Genomic DNA, 17,712 nt, shown 5'->3' on the forward strand with positions numbered 1-17,712 from the left:
AAAATCTCCATGAAAAGTAGTTGCTATGCATGCAGTCACTATTCAAAATGTTAATATGTAGAGCATTAAAAAAATATTGTTTGAAAATACCAAAAGCAATTAAACAATTTTATGGACAAAAATTATGCCAAATTTAATTTTTTCTAAAGATCAAAGCTATTTTTAGATATACAAACCAAAAGATAAACACAGTTCAAGATTAATTATTTGTTCCTTCTTTTCTTGCTGATTAAAATAGCTTAAATATTTTTTTAAATTTGTTTAAAAAATATTGTTCTTAATTTACAATTTTACTTGCCAATTTTCAGTTCTCATTGAATTTTGTTGGCCAAAAGGTATTAACCCCCTGAAAATAGAAATTATATCGAAGCACTGGACCAGCTTTAACAATAGAAGCGGTAATACAATACTATAGGACAAAACTAGGGCGTCTAATATCTTTAGCATAGCACAGTTCACATGCTAAAATACTAATATCTGACTTGACATGCCAGGTTTTTATTTTTTTAAATAAAATACGACCTGTATTCCTCCAGCATGGATACATTCATTGCAAACAGCATGCAGATAAAAGGGGATCCAGTTTTAAACTACATAGCCTTAACAATAAATAGTTTGAGCTACTACATGGTGATAGTGCATTTCTTGTTAAAACTGCAAGCTTTTACCAAATGACAAGAAACCCTTATTCTTTTTATAAATATTTTCAATAGTTTTAGGTACAGATTTCATACCAAGTATATAAAAATAGTATTTTTTGATAAATAAAGAGGCTTCATTTACATGACAAATAATGTGCAACAACTAACCACTCTCTATCAATTCTATTTGGTTGATTGTCTAGGAGATGACATGCAGCGATAATTGCCCCTTTGCCTTCACGGAACTGACAAATAAACCAGCAGGAGCCATGATCACCTGAAGCAAACAGTGCCACAGATATTGTTTGAGAACAACAATCAGGCACTCAGGAAAAGCCTTTGCTTCAAGCAACAAAAACCTCCTATGACAGTTCTTTTGTCCTAGACTTCCAGCTGCTCTGACCCTCAGGGTCTTTTGGACTATCACAAAAGTCTGCCAAACAGACCATAAGTTATATCTGTGTATACAAAATGCTTTTCAACATGCTTCTAAAATCTAGAAATTGTGTCCTACTGTATGAACTGGTTATATCTTATCATAGCTGCTTGCTTTCTAAAAATCTGATTTTTTCATGTTGGCAAGTCTCCATGATGACCAGAGAAAAGGCAATACAAAGCAGTCATGCAGTACTGGTTAAGTTTTAAACTGGCAACTGTGGAACATGCTTTGAATACCACTTATTGGTCTATCATTATACATTTATGGCTTGGTTATCTTTAATATCCATTGTGCTTGTCACAACATCCAGTGGAAAATCTTCAGAGGTTTGTGCAGAAACTGCTCCTGTTCCTTCAAGGTCCCAAGATCCCGGCAAGTTCTTAAAGCTTAGTGAACTGACTGCTCCTGGGCTAAAGCTACTTTCCTCAGATCTGCTGGGGAGCACAAGGTGCAATGAAGTCTCTGAGGAGGAGGACACTGAGGAAGAAAGAGTTGCCGAAATAGACTGAAGAGGAGTCAAGGTGGTATCCGAATATGGAGAGGTGCATCTTAAAAACTGCAAATTATCTTTCTGATTTACCTGATAGCAGGAAGGTGAATATTCAAGGCCTGAAGTGTAATAAAATTCACTGTCTATAGAATTTTGAACATGGGATTCAGTACTTTGGGGACTGCTCTCTACAGAAGATGGATCCCTGTTCCAAATGTCAGGAGTCGTGTTACCATGGCAAAGTTGTGCTTTGGTGCAAGTAGTATTCCCAGCTTGCATATGCATACACGGTTGATGTGTAGTCCAAGTCATTCTAGTCTGTAAGCTTTCCAATGTAGGACTCATAGATGTGCCATGCACTGCACAGAATCCTGGAGGCTTCTGTGACGTCAATAAGTTTTCCAGAAGATGCATCACGTTCTTCATGTCCTTTCTTAATTGTGAGACCTCTTGAGTTAAAGTAGTGACCTGCCGAGGCAAGGCAAAAAAGGAACACTTACATGAAATAAAGTATATAGTTTACAAACGCATCCAAAATACACTGTAATTTTCTTTTCTTGCTTGATGAAAGGCACTCTTTTTTTATAAAGGTATTAGCCTAGTATCATACAGTATCTTTGCTTAGAAAGAAATACCATTTAACTAAGCAGAGAAGTGATGTATCAGAAACAGTCCTTCCATTTAAGTTTGTATCTCCTTACATTATACACATGCATTTAATCGTGTGTTGCTTGCTTCCTTCACTAATACTGAAACATAAAAAGCAAATGTAACAGTGAGTGAGATCAGGTGAAAAACAGACAAAACCAATAAAAACAGGTTTCAGAGTAGCAGCCATGTTAGTCTGTATTCGCAAAAAGAAAAGGAGTACTTGTGGCACCTTAGAGACTAACAAATTTATTAGAGCATAAGCTTTCGTGAGCTACAGCTCACTTCATCGGATGCATTTGGTGGAAAAAACAGAGGAGAGATTTACACACACACACACACACACACACACACACACACACACACAGACAACATGAAACAATGGGTTTATCATACACACTCTAAGGAGAGTGATCACTTAAGATAAGCCATCACCAGCAGCAGGGGGGGAAAGGAGGAAAACCTTTCATGGTGACAAGCAAGGTAAGCTAATTCCAGCAGTTAACAAGAATATCAGAGGAACAGTGGGGGGTGGGGTGGGAGGGAGAAATACCATGGGGAAATATGACAGGTTTCAGAGTAGCAGCCGTGTTAGTCTGTATTCGCAAAAAGAAAAGGAGTACTTGTGGCACCTTAGAGACTAACAAATTTATTAGAGCATAAGCTTTCGTGAGCTACAGCTCACTTCATCGGATGCATTTCCACCAAATGCATCCGATGAAGTGAGCTGTAGCTCACGAAAGCTTATGCTCTAATAAATTTGTTAGTCTCTAAGGTGCCACAAGTACTCCTTTTCTTCATGGGGAAATATGACAGGTTTCAGAGTAGCAGCCGTGATAGTTTTACTTTGTGTAATGACTCATCCATTTCCAGTCTCTATTCAAGCCTAAGTTAATTTGCAAATTAATTCCAATTCAGCAGTCTCTCGTTGGAGTCTGTTTTTGAAGCTTTTTTGTTGAAGTATAGCCACTCTTAGGTCTGTGATCGAGTGACCAGAGAGATTGAAGTGTTCTCCGACTGGTTTTTGAATGTTGGTTCTGGAAACCTATCACACTGATAACTCCAATTGCTTTTAAACAAGTTCCACACACAAAAATGGCTGCAGGCTCAAACCTGGAAGGGGGAGGAGGGGATTTCCTATGGCAACGATATTCTTACAAAGATTAAAACATTCCTGCTTACATTTTAAAAAAAAGGAAGAGGAAAGTCTGAAAGATAGACACGAATGATATGGAAATATTAATACTGATGAAGGATGCTGGGATGAATCCTTTTGAAAATGTATACAAAGACCTATGCAAGAAATGGTGTTAATAGTAAAGAAATCCATGTACATTTTAAGCAGTGATTAATGATTTTAAGTGTCAGTTGTTTGGTCCCCAATTTCAGATGTCTTAAAGGTTCCTTGAGATTTAGAAAGGGCTGAGTACCTGGATCTCTGAAAATCAGACCTCTTCTTCAAGGTAGCTCAAATTGGTAATCAAAATACAGAGGCATTGAAAACCACTAGTCACTTCTAAAAAATTAGGCCTGTCGCTAAGAAGTGACTTGCGCTCTATATTATATTAATTTATATATATAAATTAAAAAAAATCAGGCCTAGGTTTGCTATAGACTGTGCCCAAATTTGAGATAAAGGTTCAGGAAGCTTAACAATTTTTTTTAATGAAGTTAAGCCTGAGTTACAAATTGGAATCCAAACTCCAAAAGTGGGTTTAGCGTAGCTGCATGTTTCATTGGAAATGTTTGCACAGCTGTAGTCACAGCTTTTGTTTGGGAAATGTTGATGCAAAGGGGGCCTTTGCCAGAGATGGCTATTGATGAGAGAGATTATTCTAGGGCATCACCAAGTGTTAATCATGTTTTCAGTGTAACGTTTCTTTTCCATTCATTTAAGAGGTAATGCATATTATTGAAATTGTTGATAACAAATTAATATTACTTTAACCTCTAATATAGGCCACATCCCTCCAAAACTCCCATTGTGAGCAGAATCAAGCCTACAGGTTAATAAGATGCTTTTGGCAAATATGATGTTTGGAGGTAAAGACATTCATTAGGAAAATTAAAAGCTTAAGGCAAGCAATGAAAGGAGCAATTCATTTTTTTTTTAAGGGAAAGATTCTTAGGGAGTTAAAGCTAGGTCTTTATTCTTTATAATAAAGAACATGCTGAGGGGGGAAAATATGAACTTGGCTTTGCCACCAGTGTTGGTTAATCAGTCTATTTTATATTAGATTATTGTCATTTATGCCTGTGGAAATAAACACACACTTCATCAAAGCCATGTTAGTGGAAGTAATCTGTCAAAAGCAAGACATGACTGCACATTTCTTTTCAGAAGGATACATCCACCTTCAAAAATAGAAAAGGATAACCTAGCAGTACTTGCTTTGCCCCAAACTAAAGAGACCAGGAATAGTTAGGTGACTTATGCAACTTAACTTTTTTTTTTATAACCAGAAATACAATCTTCACTATAGTGAAGACAGTTACAGGAAATCATCGAAGAGGGCACTTCAGGCTGGGTTTGGCAGTATTAGGATCATCCACTGTATTTTTTTTTTCTACAGCTACAAGAGCAGGAGCAGAGGAAATTTGGAAGGAAAGTACAAAACATATTTAGGTTCATTCCTTCCTCTGCATTTTGTATTTTTTATGGTGATCACATTTCCCTTTTTAAAAAGGGAGGCTCTTTGCTTTAATGATTCTGCTTAATAGGAAATAGGAGGAACTGGTCAGAAGTAGGAGAGTCAAGTCTGACAGTTGTCAGATTTGTTAAATGAATGATCTAATTGTGTGTGTGTGTGTGTGTGTGTAAATATATATATGTATGTATAGTTAATAAGGTTCTAGTAGCTAAACTCAAGGATATGTAGCCTAATTGAGTTTTGTACAACCAATTAAAAACTTGGCATGCATTGCAAATGGCTTATCTGTCAGCTTTATATCCACTTATAACAAGGTTCAACAGACAGTTGATAGGATGCTCAGGTATAAAGCCGATCTGCTTGAATTTCAGAGATAAAGTGAGGTATGAAAGCCCACAGAAAATGTGGTTGAACTAAGTTAATGAATCAAATTCACCTGTGAAAAGCTCACCCATGGAAAGCCCCTTTGTGCTGCAGAACTCCAAAGGGGTGTCTGGGTTTTCTGTAGATCTGGAACAAAGCAGCTATTCAGTGGTTCCTACACTTCTTTTGCAACCATGAGCTGGTACATGACCTGCTTCCAAATATGTGGGCATGGCAGGGAATACTGGGAAGTGGTGGGTAAGGAGGTACTCTAGCTGATGGGTAGTGGGAGCAGCCATTGTGGGGGAGGTAGGGTCAGCATCTACTCTCTTCCCTGGTCAGGGGTGAATTTTGCTTCTTATACCCTGCAGAATTCCCAGTTCACAGCTAAGGGTAAGATTAATTTCCCCTTACGTGAACATAGATTGCTTGAACTTCAGAGGCTGTAAGACAACATCTAGAATTATATTTCTTCTTAATCTTGGTTTCAACTTTTCCTCTTCCCCTTCAAACAGCATTTTTTATTTTATTGTTCTCTAGCATGTCCCTCCTTCCAGTTCATTGAAATAAAGGGGAAAAAATCAGTCCTAATATTAATCCTTGTGACAGGTCTGACCTAGCATAACAAGCTGTTCCGGAACACAAGTATCTTTGATGTATGAGCCACTTCTTTCTACATTTATTGATAAGTAGCTTGTTCCCTATACCTCAAGATTCACTGATAGATTAGCCTTGTATGTGCTTCTAAATCAGGTCGCTGTAGCATAAGTAGTTTCAGAGCTTTTGGGTATTACTTCTGCAACAAATTGTTAGGCATAATCTCCCTTTGGTAAAATCTGAGCAGACACTCCTTGAGTAAATTAGGAATTTGTAATTTGTTAACTGCTGACATCAAGTTTATACAGTAGGTCTGTCATTTTTTTGGATCTTCCCTGTTGTCATGTAATACTGGGCTGCTAAAATTATTGGATTCCAGAAACTACAGAAGATTTCAGAGTAGCAGCCGTGTTAGTCTGTATTCACAAAAAAGAAAAGAGTACTTGTGGCACCTTTGGGACTAACAAATTTATTTGAGCATAAGCTTTTGTGAACTACAGCTCACTTCACTGGATGCATTCGGTGGAAAATACAGTGGGGAGATTTATATATACACACACAGAGAACATGAAACAATCGGTTTTATCATACACACTGTAAGGAGAGTGATCACTTAAGATGAGCTATTACCAGCAGGAAGGAGCGGGGGGGAAGGAGGAAAACCTTTTGTGGTGATAATCAAGGTGGGCCATTTTCAGCAGTTAACAAGAACATCTGAGAAACAGTGTAGGGTGGGGTGGGAGGAGAAATAACATGGGGAAATAATTTTACTTTATGTAATGACTCATCCACTCTCAGTCTCTATTCAAGCCTAAGTTAATTGTATCCAGTTTGCAAATTAATTCCAATTCAGCAGTCTCTCATTGGAGTCTGTTTTTGAAGATTTTTTTGTTGAAGGATAGCCACTCTCAGGTCTGTAATCGTGTGACCGGAGAGATTGAAGTGTTCTCCGACTAGTTTTTGAATGTTATAATTCTTGACGTCTGATTTGTCCATTTATTCTTTTACGTAGAGACTGTCCAGTTTGACCAATGTACATGGCAGAGGGACATTGCTGGCACATGATGGCATATATCACATTGGAAGATGTGCAGGTGAACAAGCCTCTCATAAAAAAGGCTGACAAAGGAGGTACTGTTGTCATCATGAATAGGTCAGAATATGAACAAGAGGCTACTCGGCAGCTCTCAACACCACTTTCTACAAGCCATTACCCTCTGATCCCACTGAGGGTTACCAAAAGAAACTACAGCATTTGCTCAAGAAACTCCCTGAAAAAGCACAAGAACAAATCCGCACAGACACACCCCTTGGACTCCGACCTGGGGTATCCCGATCTGCTACCCAAGATCCATAAACCTGGAAATCCTGGATGCCCCATCATCTCAGGCATTGGCACCCTGACAGCAGGATTGTCTGGCTGTGTAGACCCCCTCCTCAGGCCCTATGCTACCAGCACTCCCAGTTATCTTTGAGACACCACTGACTTCCTGAGGAAACTACAATCCATCAGTGATCTTCCTGAAAACACCATCCTAGCCACTATGGATGTAGAAGCCCTCTATACCAACATTCCACACAAAGAGGGACTACAAGCCGTCAGGAACAGTATCCCCGATACTGTCACGGCTAACCTGGTGGCTGAACTTTGTGACTTTGTCCTCACCCATAACTATTTCACATTTGGTGACAATGTATACCTTCAAATCAGCGGCACTGCGATGGGTACCCGCATGGCCCCACAGTATGCCAACATTTTTATGACTGACTTAGAACAACGCTTCCTCAGCTCTCGTCCCCTAATGCCCCTACTCTACTTGCACTACATTTGATGACGACATCTTCATCACCTGGGCCCATGGAAAAGAAGCCCTTGAGGAATTCCACCATGATTTCAACAATTTCCATCCCACCATCAACCTCAGCCTGGACCAGTCCACACAAGAGATCCACTTCCTGGACCCTACGGTGCTAATAAGCGATGGTCAAACACCACCCTATATCTGAAACCTACTGACCGCTATTCCTACCTTACATGCCTCTAGCTTTCATCCAGATCACACCACATGATCCATTGTCTACAGCCAAGTTCTATGATATAACCTCACTTGCTCCAACCCCTCAGACAAACACCTACAAGATCTCTATCAAGCATTCTTATAACTACAGTACCCACCTGCTGAAGTGAAGAAACAGATTGACAGAGCCAGAAGAGTACCCAGAAGTTACCTACTACAGGACAGGCCCAACAAAGAAAATAACAGAACGCCACTAGCCATCACCTTCAGCCCCCAACTAAAACCTCTCCAATGCATCATCAAGGATCTACAACCCATCCTGAAGGATGACCCATCACTCTCGCAGATCTTGGGAGACAGGCCAGTCCTTGCTTACAGACAGCCCCCCAACATGAAGGAAATACTCACCAGCAACCACACACCACACAACAGAACCACTAACCCAGAAACCTATCCTTGCAACAAAGCCCGTTGCTAACTCTGTCCACATATCTATTCAGGGGACACCATCATAGGGCCTAATCACATCAGCCACACTATCAGAGGCTCGTTCACCTGCGCATCTACCAATGTGATATATGCCATCATGTGCCAGCAATCCCCCTCTGCCATGTACATTGGTCAAACTGGACAGTCTCTACGTAAAAGAATAAATGGACACAAATCAGATGTCAAGAATTATAACATTCAAAACCAGTTGGAGAACACTTCAATCTCTCCAGTCACACAATTACAGACCTGAGAGTGGCTATTCTTCAACAAAAAAACTTCAAAAACAGACTCTAACGAGAGACTGCTGAATTGGAATTAATTTTGCAAACTGGATACAATTAACTTAGGCTTGAATAGAGACTGGGAGTGGATGAGTCATTACATAAAGTAAAACTACATTTCCCCATGTTATTTCTCCCCCCACCCCACTGTTCCTCAGACATTCTTGTTAACTGCTGGAAATGGCCCACCTTGATTATCACCACAAATTTTTTTTCTCCTTCCCTCCCCCTCCTTCCTGCTGGTAATAGCTCATCTTAAGTGATCACTCTCCTTACAGTGTGTATGATAAAACCCATTGTTTCATGTTCTGTGTGTGTGTGTGTGTGTGTGTGTACATCTCCCCACTGTATTTTCCACCGAATGCATCCGATGAAGTGAGCTGTAGCTCACGAAAGCTTATGCTCAAATAAATTTGTTAGTCTCTAAGGTGCCACAAGTACTCCTTTTCTTTTTTTACAGAAGGTTGGGCCTGATCAGAGTTTGGATGGGAGATCTTTATAAAAAGAGAGCATCTACAGCAACAAACCAGCTGAATGCTGTAAAGCTAATAGAAGATGCAGAATTTGGAATAGTTACTGCAGAATTCTGCAGTGTTTTCTGATGTGGGGAATCACCAAGAGGAACGCAAGAGTGCAGCAGAAATGGTGTGAGAGTGGCAACTTTCTGTTTGAGACAGTTCTGCAGCAATGCTCTCGCATGGCATTAGTATCTGCCAGCATAAGTGTTTCCTGTCTTTCAGATGAGATTTAATACATGAGGCTTTGGCCATTTGTGGTTTTTATAGATTCCATGAGTTTCTGGTGTCATGGCCAACCTCAAGTGTGGATGGGGCGGAGTGTAATTATCCAAATCACTCCTGCAACTGCAATTGGCTAGAGAGCTTTTCATTACTGCCAGTACTAAACTGTCGATGTGTGTACTGTTATATGCTGACCCAAAAGGTTTTCCTTCTGTTCTATGTGCTGAAAAAGCTGTTCAGCACTAGGCACTGTCCAGCATCAGTAGTGCTGATCTGTCACCATTATCTGCAGCAAGGAAACTGGGGTGCCTTAGGTCTGATTTTTTGGGGTAACAATGCCTTGTTTGACCCTGCACTTTCAACAGAAAGTGAATTCATTTCGTTATGGAAAATGCACTTTTGTTGAACAGCTCTATATAAATGTCAGCTGACAATTATTACTATCACTTTTAAATGTTAATAGCCAAATTAGCTTTTCTAGCTCACGAGTAATGCCCTTGCTCATTCTCTCACACACCCACCCCAACCATGCGAGTGAATTTGATTGCAAAATCAGACAAGACTTAAGGCTAAGACAGGAATGTATCCCAGACCTGTCAAGGAAGTGCTTAGAGATGAAGTGAGCTGTAGCTCACGAAAGCTTATGCTCAAATAAATTTGTCAAATCTTAGTTGGCTCCGACATTCCCTTTCCTTAGCCCACTCACCTATTTACTTAGCTTATTTAGCACAAACATTCTGTTTTCAACCTGATGATTCGTTTATGTCCCTAATTCTATCTCCCAGAAAATGAGGCCTCCCTCCATGTGATAATTACTCATGTCAGGCTAGGCCAGTGAGCTGTAGCTCACAAAAGCTTATGCTCTAATAAATTTGTTAGTCTCTAAGGTGCCACAAGTACTCCTTTTCTTTTTGCGAATACAGACTAACACGGCTGCTACTGTGAAACCTTAGAGAGGAATTTTTAGCAGAGAAATGTAAAGCTTTAAATGTTTAAATTTCTCTGCTAAAACTCTGTCTCTATTAGCACTTCCTTGAGGGACCTGGGGTACATTCCTGTCTGGCCCTTGAGTCTTGTTAGCTTCCAATTTCTTGATCAAATGTTCTGGTATAATTCTGATTTCCCTTCAGTATTTTATCACCCTTGTGAGATGTATATCTCACCCTAGCATCTGTCTCCCATCCCTCCCTTCTGAACACCAAAGACAATAAAGTTAGCATTTGACAAAGCAGAGAAGTTGGCTGGCACTGTTCCAAAGATGCAGCACCTGTCTTCTCTGGAAACCAGGCTGGGTTCTGACAGAATATTTTGAAATTTGCCTCATTTCTTGCCTGCTCACAAGCCTTAGCTTCTAGGGTCCATGGTCCCAGGGTAGTCAACTAAGTGGACTGGCTCCAAGACTGGTGCTTCCAGGGCCCATGGCTCCAGGGCAGCTAGCCAGGCAGACTGTGAGTCAGGGACCCTGGGGATTTCCCTTTTTGAAATGTTTGCTTTTTGTTCTGAGTCAGAACAAATCCAAATACCTAAGATAATTTCCTTTCATGGAAGACTTTCACCATACAGTTCTATGGAGTAGCCCAACTGAAACTGTCATCTCATTTCAATTCTTTTTCTCTTATGGGCAATGTGTGTCCATCACAAAAAACAAAACCACACGTAGTGTTAATTGTCTCCCCTTTTGGTAGTTTCAGCTGAATGGTTGAATGATGTGTAAATGGAACTAGTGGCTACTCCAACTTAGAATAAAGCATAGTGGCAGATCAGTGTGGGAATGCTGTCATTGATCCTGCCTCTGCTATTCCTGTTCAGTGGCTATCTGCCTGTCTGGCCCTTTCATGAGCACCCTGTTTACCAAAACATAATCCTGATGGTTTTTAATTAATTACTTGCAGGTATTTTCCTAGAATGTACTTAGGAGATCTCAGTCTGTCCTCCTACACTCAGCTGTAATTTCTATCCTAACTTTTACTACCAAATACAGAGTGACCTTTGCATCACTGACATCTCTAGCCAATGTCTGTACATGACCTGTGTGCTCCTCCTCATCTGGCAATTTTGTGCCAGCTCCTAGATGAAATAAGTCATGAAACTTGAAATCTCCATGCAACTATCTTGTTCCTCTTTGGTTAAGGTTGAGCTCATCTTTTGGCTCAGCTTCACCTGCCCCCCAGCCCACTCAAAGCTCTTCAGTTTCTAATAAATTTATCGCCCTTTTCCTTGCTCAATCATCTTATCTACAATTGAAAGCTTGAGATTCCCTATAGAGTTGGCTCTGTATATGGAGCCAAATCACATCAGAGGAATCTACTAGAGATGTCCTGGATTTATGCTCCCCTCCCCATTATTCTAAGTTTAGCCTCCAGGACCTCTTTCCTACACTTTCCTATGCTAACTACCAGCATGTCCTGTGACCATGAACTCCACCCCAACTTAACTAAAAGTTTGGAGAGATGTCTCATGAGATCTCTCTCATTCACACTTGATAGGTAAATTGCCAAATGGTCATCACATACCCAGCTATTGACAGTTTTAATGAATGAATCACCTGTCACTATAGCCTGTCTTACAACTATATCCTACAACCCATGGATGCATGAGTACGATCAGCTTCCTCTGACTTACAGGATGGTGATTCCCAGTTGAGGGGACTATGTCCCTCTATTCCACTCTGGTCTCCACCAGTGCTGAGCCAGAGGATTGGGGCGGCCAGTTCAGAGCCATTTCCAACCACACTATCCTTATAGCTGTACTCCACTCACCATTGAGTGCCCCCACCACCCTTCACCCAATTGTCTCCTTCAGGCTTCATTCCACTCACCATTGAGTGCCCCCACCACCCTTCACCCAATTGTCTCCTTCAGGCTTCATTCCACTCAGGTCTGCATATCCCTGCGTTCTCTCTTTCTGCAGCAAATCTGACAGCGGAAATTTGCTGCTCTTCTCCTGTATTTCCACTCTTTTTCAAAAGAGAGAAAACTGTGTGCAGAGGGACTGGCCCACAGATCCAGTTACAGTGAGACTCACTCCTGTGGCTTTACTTCCCTGTGAACACCCGTGGAGTCTCTCTGCATGAAGTCCAGGAATCCTCTTCCATGATGCAAAAAAAACCCCTATTTTTCCTGTTGCATCCAGGCCCTCATGTCCAGGTTTTGCCACATCTTCCCTGCCTGGCATCAGCATGGAAAGGGGCTGAGATTTTAGGGTGTTTGCTACTTTTGTTGCATTCTGTAATATCCTGCAAATACTAAGCTACACTTAAAGAACACGTCTTTGTGACAGTACTCTATGCCTATCAAAATGTGAAATGGTAGAAAACCATCTCCAGACCAACAGCAGCAAGGGTAGAAACACTTCATTTTCATAAGTGAGATGTGAACTTCATATATATATAAATACTAATATTTATTAAGCACAAGTACCTCTGTTCCTTTTTTTGTTTAAAAACCAAGGAAAGTAAAGGCAAAACAAAAATTTAAGTAACCTAGGGTTTTATGATTAAATTCCCCAAAAGTGGTTGCATCACTTAAATGCAGCATTTAAGGTTATAAAAATGTTCTCTTTCTAGAGAAATGTTTGTAAAAGATTATAATTTAGAGAGACTGCTTTACATAAGGGACAGTATAGTGGACATAGGAATTTGGAGATATGCCCTGGAGGCAGGGGGTTGAGAACACTGCATGGCTGTGTGCAGCAGTTCACCAGACACGCTCTCCAGTTTGTTTTATTAAAGTTTTATTCCTTTCTCATTCACAGATTTGTTATTTAATGAACCCCAAGATTGTTATGAACTTGACTGTCCATCTAATAAATAGTAGTATTTCTATTGTTGGTATGCTGGTTACAATATATTTCTGTTGTAAAATGTACACCATAACACAAGGAGAGATTCCAAGACTTCAAATAGATTTATGCCGATGTTACACCGGCGGCTGATCTGTCCCATTATGAACGAAGTTAATGCTCTACGAACTTTAATGTTTTGTATTTCTTGACTTTGTGACTTTAATTATGCAAACTTATATTCAATTAATGTAACTTTTTTGCATTGAATTCCCATTATTAATTTAAAAAAAACCTAATTTGTTTTAGAAAACATTTTAATTCAAGGATAAGGGATGCCAAAACTAAACTATTTGGGTGTCTATCATGGTGCTAAATAACTTTTCTGTTGTCTGGCTTATTGAAGAGGTTTTGTTTTAAACCAGATGAAAGTTTTCAAGCTACAAATTGAACTTTCACAGTACAGTACATACTGCTTGCAGAAGTAAAGAAGTAATTAGAAACAAAGTATTGGTTTACCATTTTTATCTTCATGGGTTCCAGTCAGAACATTCCAATTTACAAAGATTTAACAGAGGGATCAGCAACCTTTGGCATTCGGCCTGTCAGGAAAATCTGGGGGCGGGCCCAGACTGTTTGTTTGCCTGCAGCATCTGCAGGTTCAGCCAATCGCAGCTCCCACTGGCCGCGGTTCGCCGTCTCTGGTCAATGGGGGCTGCGGGAAGCGGTGCAGGTGGAGGGATGTGCTGGCTGCCGCTTCCCAAAGCCCCCATTGGCCTGGAATAGCGAACCAGGGCCAGTGGGAGCTGCAATTGGCTGAACCTGCGGATGCTGCAGGTAAACAAACCAGCCCAGCCCACCAGCGGATTTCTCTGACCAGCCACATGCCAAAGGTTGCTGATCCCTGATTTAACACACCAAGTATATGCATTTTTTTTAGCCTAATACCCATTTGTTTTGTTTTAAAATGTACATTCTTCCCCTCTTATTTATTGATGCATGTATAAGGTTGCAGCCAGATGTAAACAAGTTTGTTTTAAACTCTAAACATGATTCAACTGATGCAATGAACAATCTTAATTCAATGTCTGGAGTAAACAAAGCAGTCCTATGAATGTATTTTCATGATGTGAACTCAAAATACATGACTGGCTAGAATATTTTAAATTTGTATAGCAAGAGAACTGAAAATTAAACAGCTAGGAATACTTCTAGTAAGTGCTCATTAAGCAGATAATTTTTTGACTGCAACACATCCTGGTTATTGTCCTTTAGTTGTCTCTTTCAGTTCAGTGAGAAGCGTGCGCTTGGAAATGATGATATTGGTTAGGTACATTACTTACATGACATACAAAAGAGGTGATGTATCAATCTCTTGTAAATCTATCTCTTGGGCATTTGGGGCTGGTTTTTAGCAGGCCCTCACTCTCTTTGAACTTGCAATTACAAATACAAGATTCTTGAGGTCATTTGGCATCTAAATATCTGAGCCTGTGAACCATGTACTGAGACATCTAAATGACAAACTTCTGCAACTATTTTCTTCTACAAATTATGAATATAAAAAGGCCAAGTATAAATAAAATAATCAAGCCCTTAAATTTTAAATGGGGCAAGATCATTAAATGTAAATTTTCAGTAGTTTTTGTGCTTTACATTAAAACAGCAAGATCTACATAAATGGCATACAAAAGCAATAATTAATTGAGGAATAACCTCTGTATGCTCCAGTTTTATCCATTCTACTAAAGCAGGTTTCATTTTGTGGAGATCTAAATTAAAATACTTCCTTTCTCTTTCCAACATGTAACCTAGACAACAAATAGAACTCATCTATCACTGTATGACTGCTTTTTTTCCTTCACTAACAGCTGGCTGTAGTGAACATTTGCATGAGGGATTTTTTTTCTCTATTCCTCACACAAAAAGTAAGAGTAGTTTAAGATCACTAGTGAACTGTTGTAATGCAATTACCTTCTATAAAAGCAGTTATTTTCTTAGTTGCTGACTTACTTTTGATCTTGACGTAAAAATATATATTTGTTGATGTTAGAGGGTCACTGGTAGCCAGCAGCTGTGTGTATGTGTATAAAAAAAAATTGGGGTGAAGTGTTGACATGTAGGTGCCTTGCCAGAGGGTCCTCTGTTCTTTGCAAACTACTTTCACTTCAGACCTGTCAAATTCACAACACCAGACACATGTCTTACAGGATATTTAACATGGAAGGTACATAAGAATGGCCCTACTGGGTCAGACCAAAGGTCCATCTAGCCCAGTATCCTGTCTTCCGACAGTGGCCAGTGCCAGGTGCCCCAGAGGGAATGAACAGAACAAGTAATCATCAATTGATCCATCCCCTGTCACCCATTCCCAGCCTCTGGCAAACAGAGGCTAAGGACACCATTCCTGCCCATCCTGGCTAATAGCCATTGATGGACCTATCTTCCATGAATTTATCTAGTTCTTTTTTTAACCCTGCTTTGGTTTCAAAAGAAAGCATGCAACTTGTCAAGATTCATAATCACTGAGATATATGTATGTGTAACATTTAAGGAATCCTGTATTTATGGTGAAAGGATGCTTTATGGACTTGGAGTAAAATTTAGTCATGAAATCATATGCCTCAGTGAGGGCCCATTCAAGCAGAAGGAAGGGAGTTGTCACCCTGCCTTAGGCCATGTCTACACTAAAGCTTACAGTGGCACATCTGGACCAACAGAGCTGTGCCACTGTAAGAGCGCTCATGTAGCCGTGTTATGTTGACAGGGGACAGAGCTCTCCCATTGACATAATAAAACCAGCTCAATGAGCGGTGAGCATCTCTGCCTCAGTGGTGGCCTCGGGGCTGGAGGACCTGTCAGCCTCCCGCCATGGCCCCAGGCTGGAGGAGCTGTCAAGTCCCGCAAACCCTTGTAGTCCTGGGGCTGAAGGAACTCTCAGCCCCCCACCACAGCGCACAGGGCTGGAGGTGGAATCCAGGGATCACATTTGCTATAGCCCAAGGTTCACTACTGCAAAGGGCATTATAGCAAGGATCTACTGTTAGTGAATATATAAGTCTCAGAACATTACCTGCTTAACTAAATCTAAATTGTGCCACCTTAAAATATTCTCTTATGCAGTATTCAGCAAGGTTCTTAAGTATTTGCATAATTTTAAGCATGTGGTCAATCTTGTTGACTTCAGTCTGCCTGTTCACATGCATAAAAGTTAGGCTTGTGCTTAGGTACTTTGAGCAATTTGGGCACAGAACAGTTTTTTCTTAGGCAGCTGCTCAGGAAAAAAACACCCTTACTACATACGTATGATGTTGGGAAGCAAAGAATGAAGCATGGTGCTGTAATATTTTCTTGACTATATTAGGAAACCTTCATCTTCATTGTTAATGTTAATATCTACGGTAGCTGTTGGTTATTTACTCAATTTGTTTAATGTCTTTCATTTGGTTCCAAAATTTAACTACGTGCATAAATCTTTTCAACATTGAGTCAATGGGATTACCCATGTGCATAAAATTATGCATGGCTCTGCAAGGTGGGGACCCTAGAGAAGAAACAGATACTAGACTAGGAATACTTTTGGCACCTTAGAGACTAACAAATTTATTTGAGCATAAGCTTTTGTGAGCTACAGCTCACTTCATCGGATGCTTATGCTCAAATAAATTTGCTAGTCTCTAAGGTGCCACTAGTACTCCTTTTCTTTTTGTGGATACAGACTAACACGGCTGCTACTCTGAAACCAGATACTAGACTGTCTCTGTGTCCTTAGCATGTCCAGCTAGGGTATAACTGGATTACAGGAGACTTGAGACAATGATCATGTTTTCAAAATACTGAAGTAAAATTATAATATGAATTTTGGCATTTATTTGCAAAATAGATTAAACAATAAACCTGCTCTTTTATTACCACAGATTGCTTTCTGTCTATCTCTGGGCCCCTGGCCTGTAGTTATTTTTTAATAACTATCAAGTTTCATCTCAAAGTTTTTAGTGCTCTTTTTCCCTGTCTCCTATTTTTCCAAATTCACAATTTTTTCTAACCTTGTTACTAGCTCCAGGACACTTTCTATCCATACTAATTTGCCTTTTTTGACTACTTTCTGTGGATCTGTAACCTTTCTCTACTAAAAAGCTTTTCCTCTTCCCAGCTTTTAGACCATTCCTCCCACATCACTGTCTCTTACTCCTGCAGTTTTCTAGCTTTCTCTTAATTCTGCCTTTCTACTGCTGTCTGAGCAGCTCTTCGATAAGTGATGAGAATGATCTTGCATTAAACTTATTTTTCTACATGTAAAATGTTTGTATTAAATATATTTGTGTGTATAGATATATTAAAATTAAGTTTAATGCAAAGTCACACTCAATTTATTGATTCGTGCCTTTTATCCGTAGTAAAATCAAGTCGATAGTAGTACATATATTTGTAATAGTTATCATTCAAATTCAGTCATCTCCAGTAATAAACAAAGATGTAAGAGCACTGCACAACAGGACAGGAAGTGAAGAATTCCATATCCAATTAAAATGAACTGGAGAGGCAGAATATAATGAACTAAGCTGAAATTTG

General features: G+C 39.9%; 1 protein-coding gene across 2 annotated transcripts in view; it reads right to left on the reverse strand.

Moving 5' to 3' along the window:
- Positions 1–523: 523 nt before the first annotated feature.
- Positions 524–17,712, reverse strand: part of KCNH8 (potassium voltage-gated channel subfamily H member 8) — a 412,103-nt gene continuing 394,914 nt past the window's right edge. For both annotated transcript variants that reach the window (XM_043509048.1, XM_038390383.2), the window contains exon 16: positions 524–2,038. In XM_043509048.1, coding sequence (XP_043364983.1) covers positions 1,334–2,038 — 705 coding nt within the window. In that variant the 3' untranslated portion in view covers positions 524–1,333. The remainder of the gene's footprint in view (positions 2,039–17,712) is intronic.

The sequence above is a fragment of the Dermochelys coriacea genome, chromosome 2, assembly GCF_009764565.3.
Source record: "Dermochelys coriacea isolate rDerCor1 chromosome 2, rDerCor1.pri.v4, whole genome shotgun sequence".
Taxonomy (NCBI): domain Eukaryota; kingdom Metazoa; phylum Chordata; order Testudines; family Dermochelyidae; genus Dermochelys; species Dermochelys coriacea.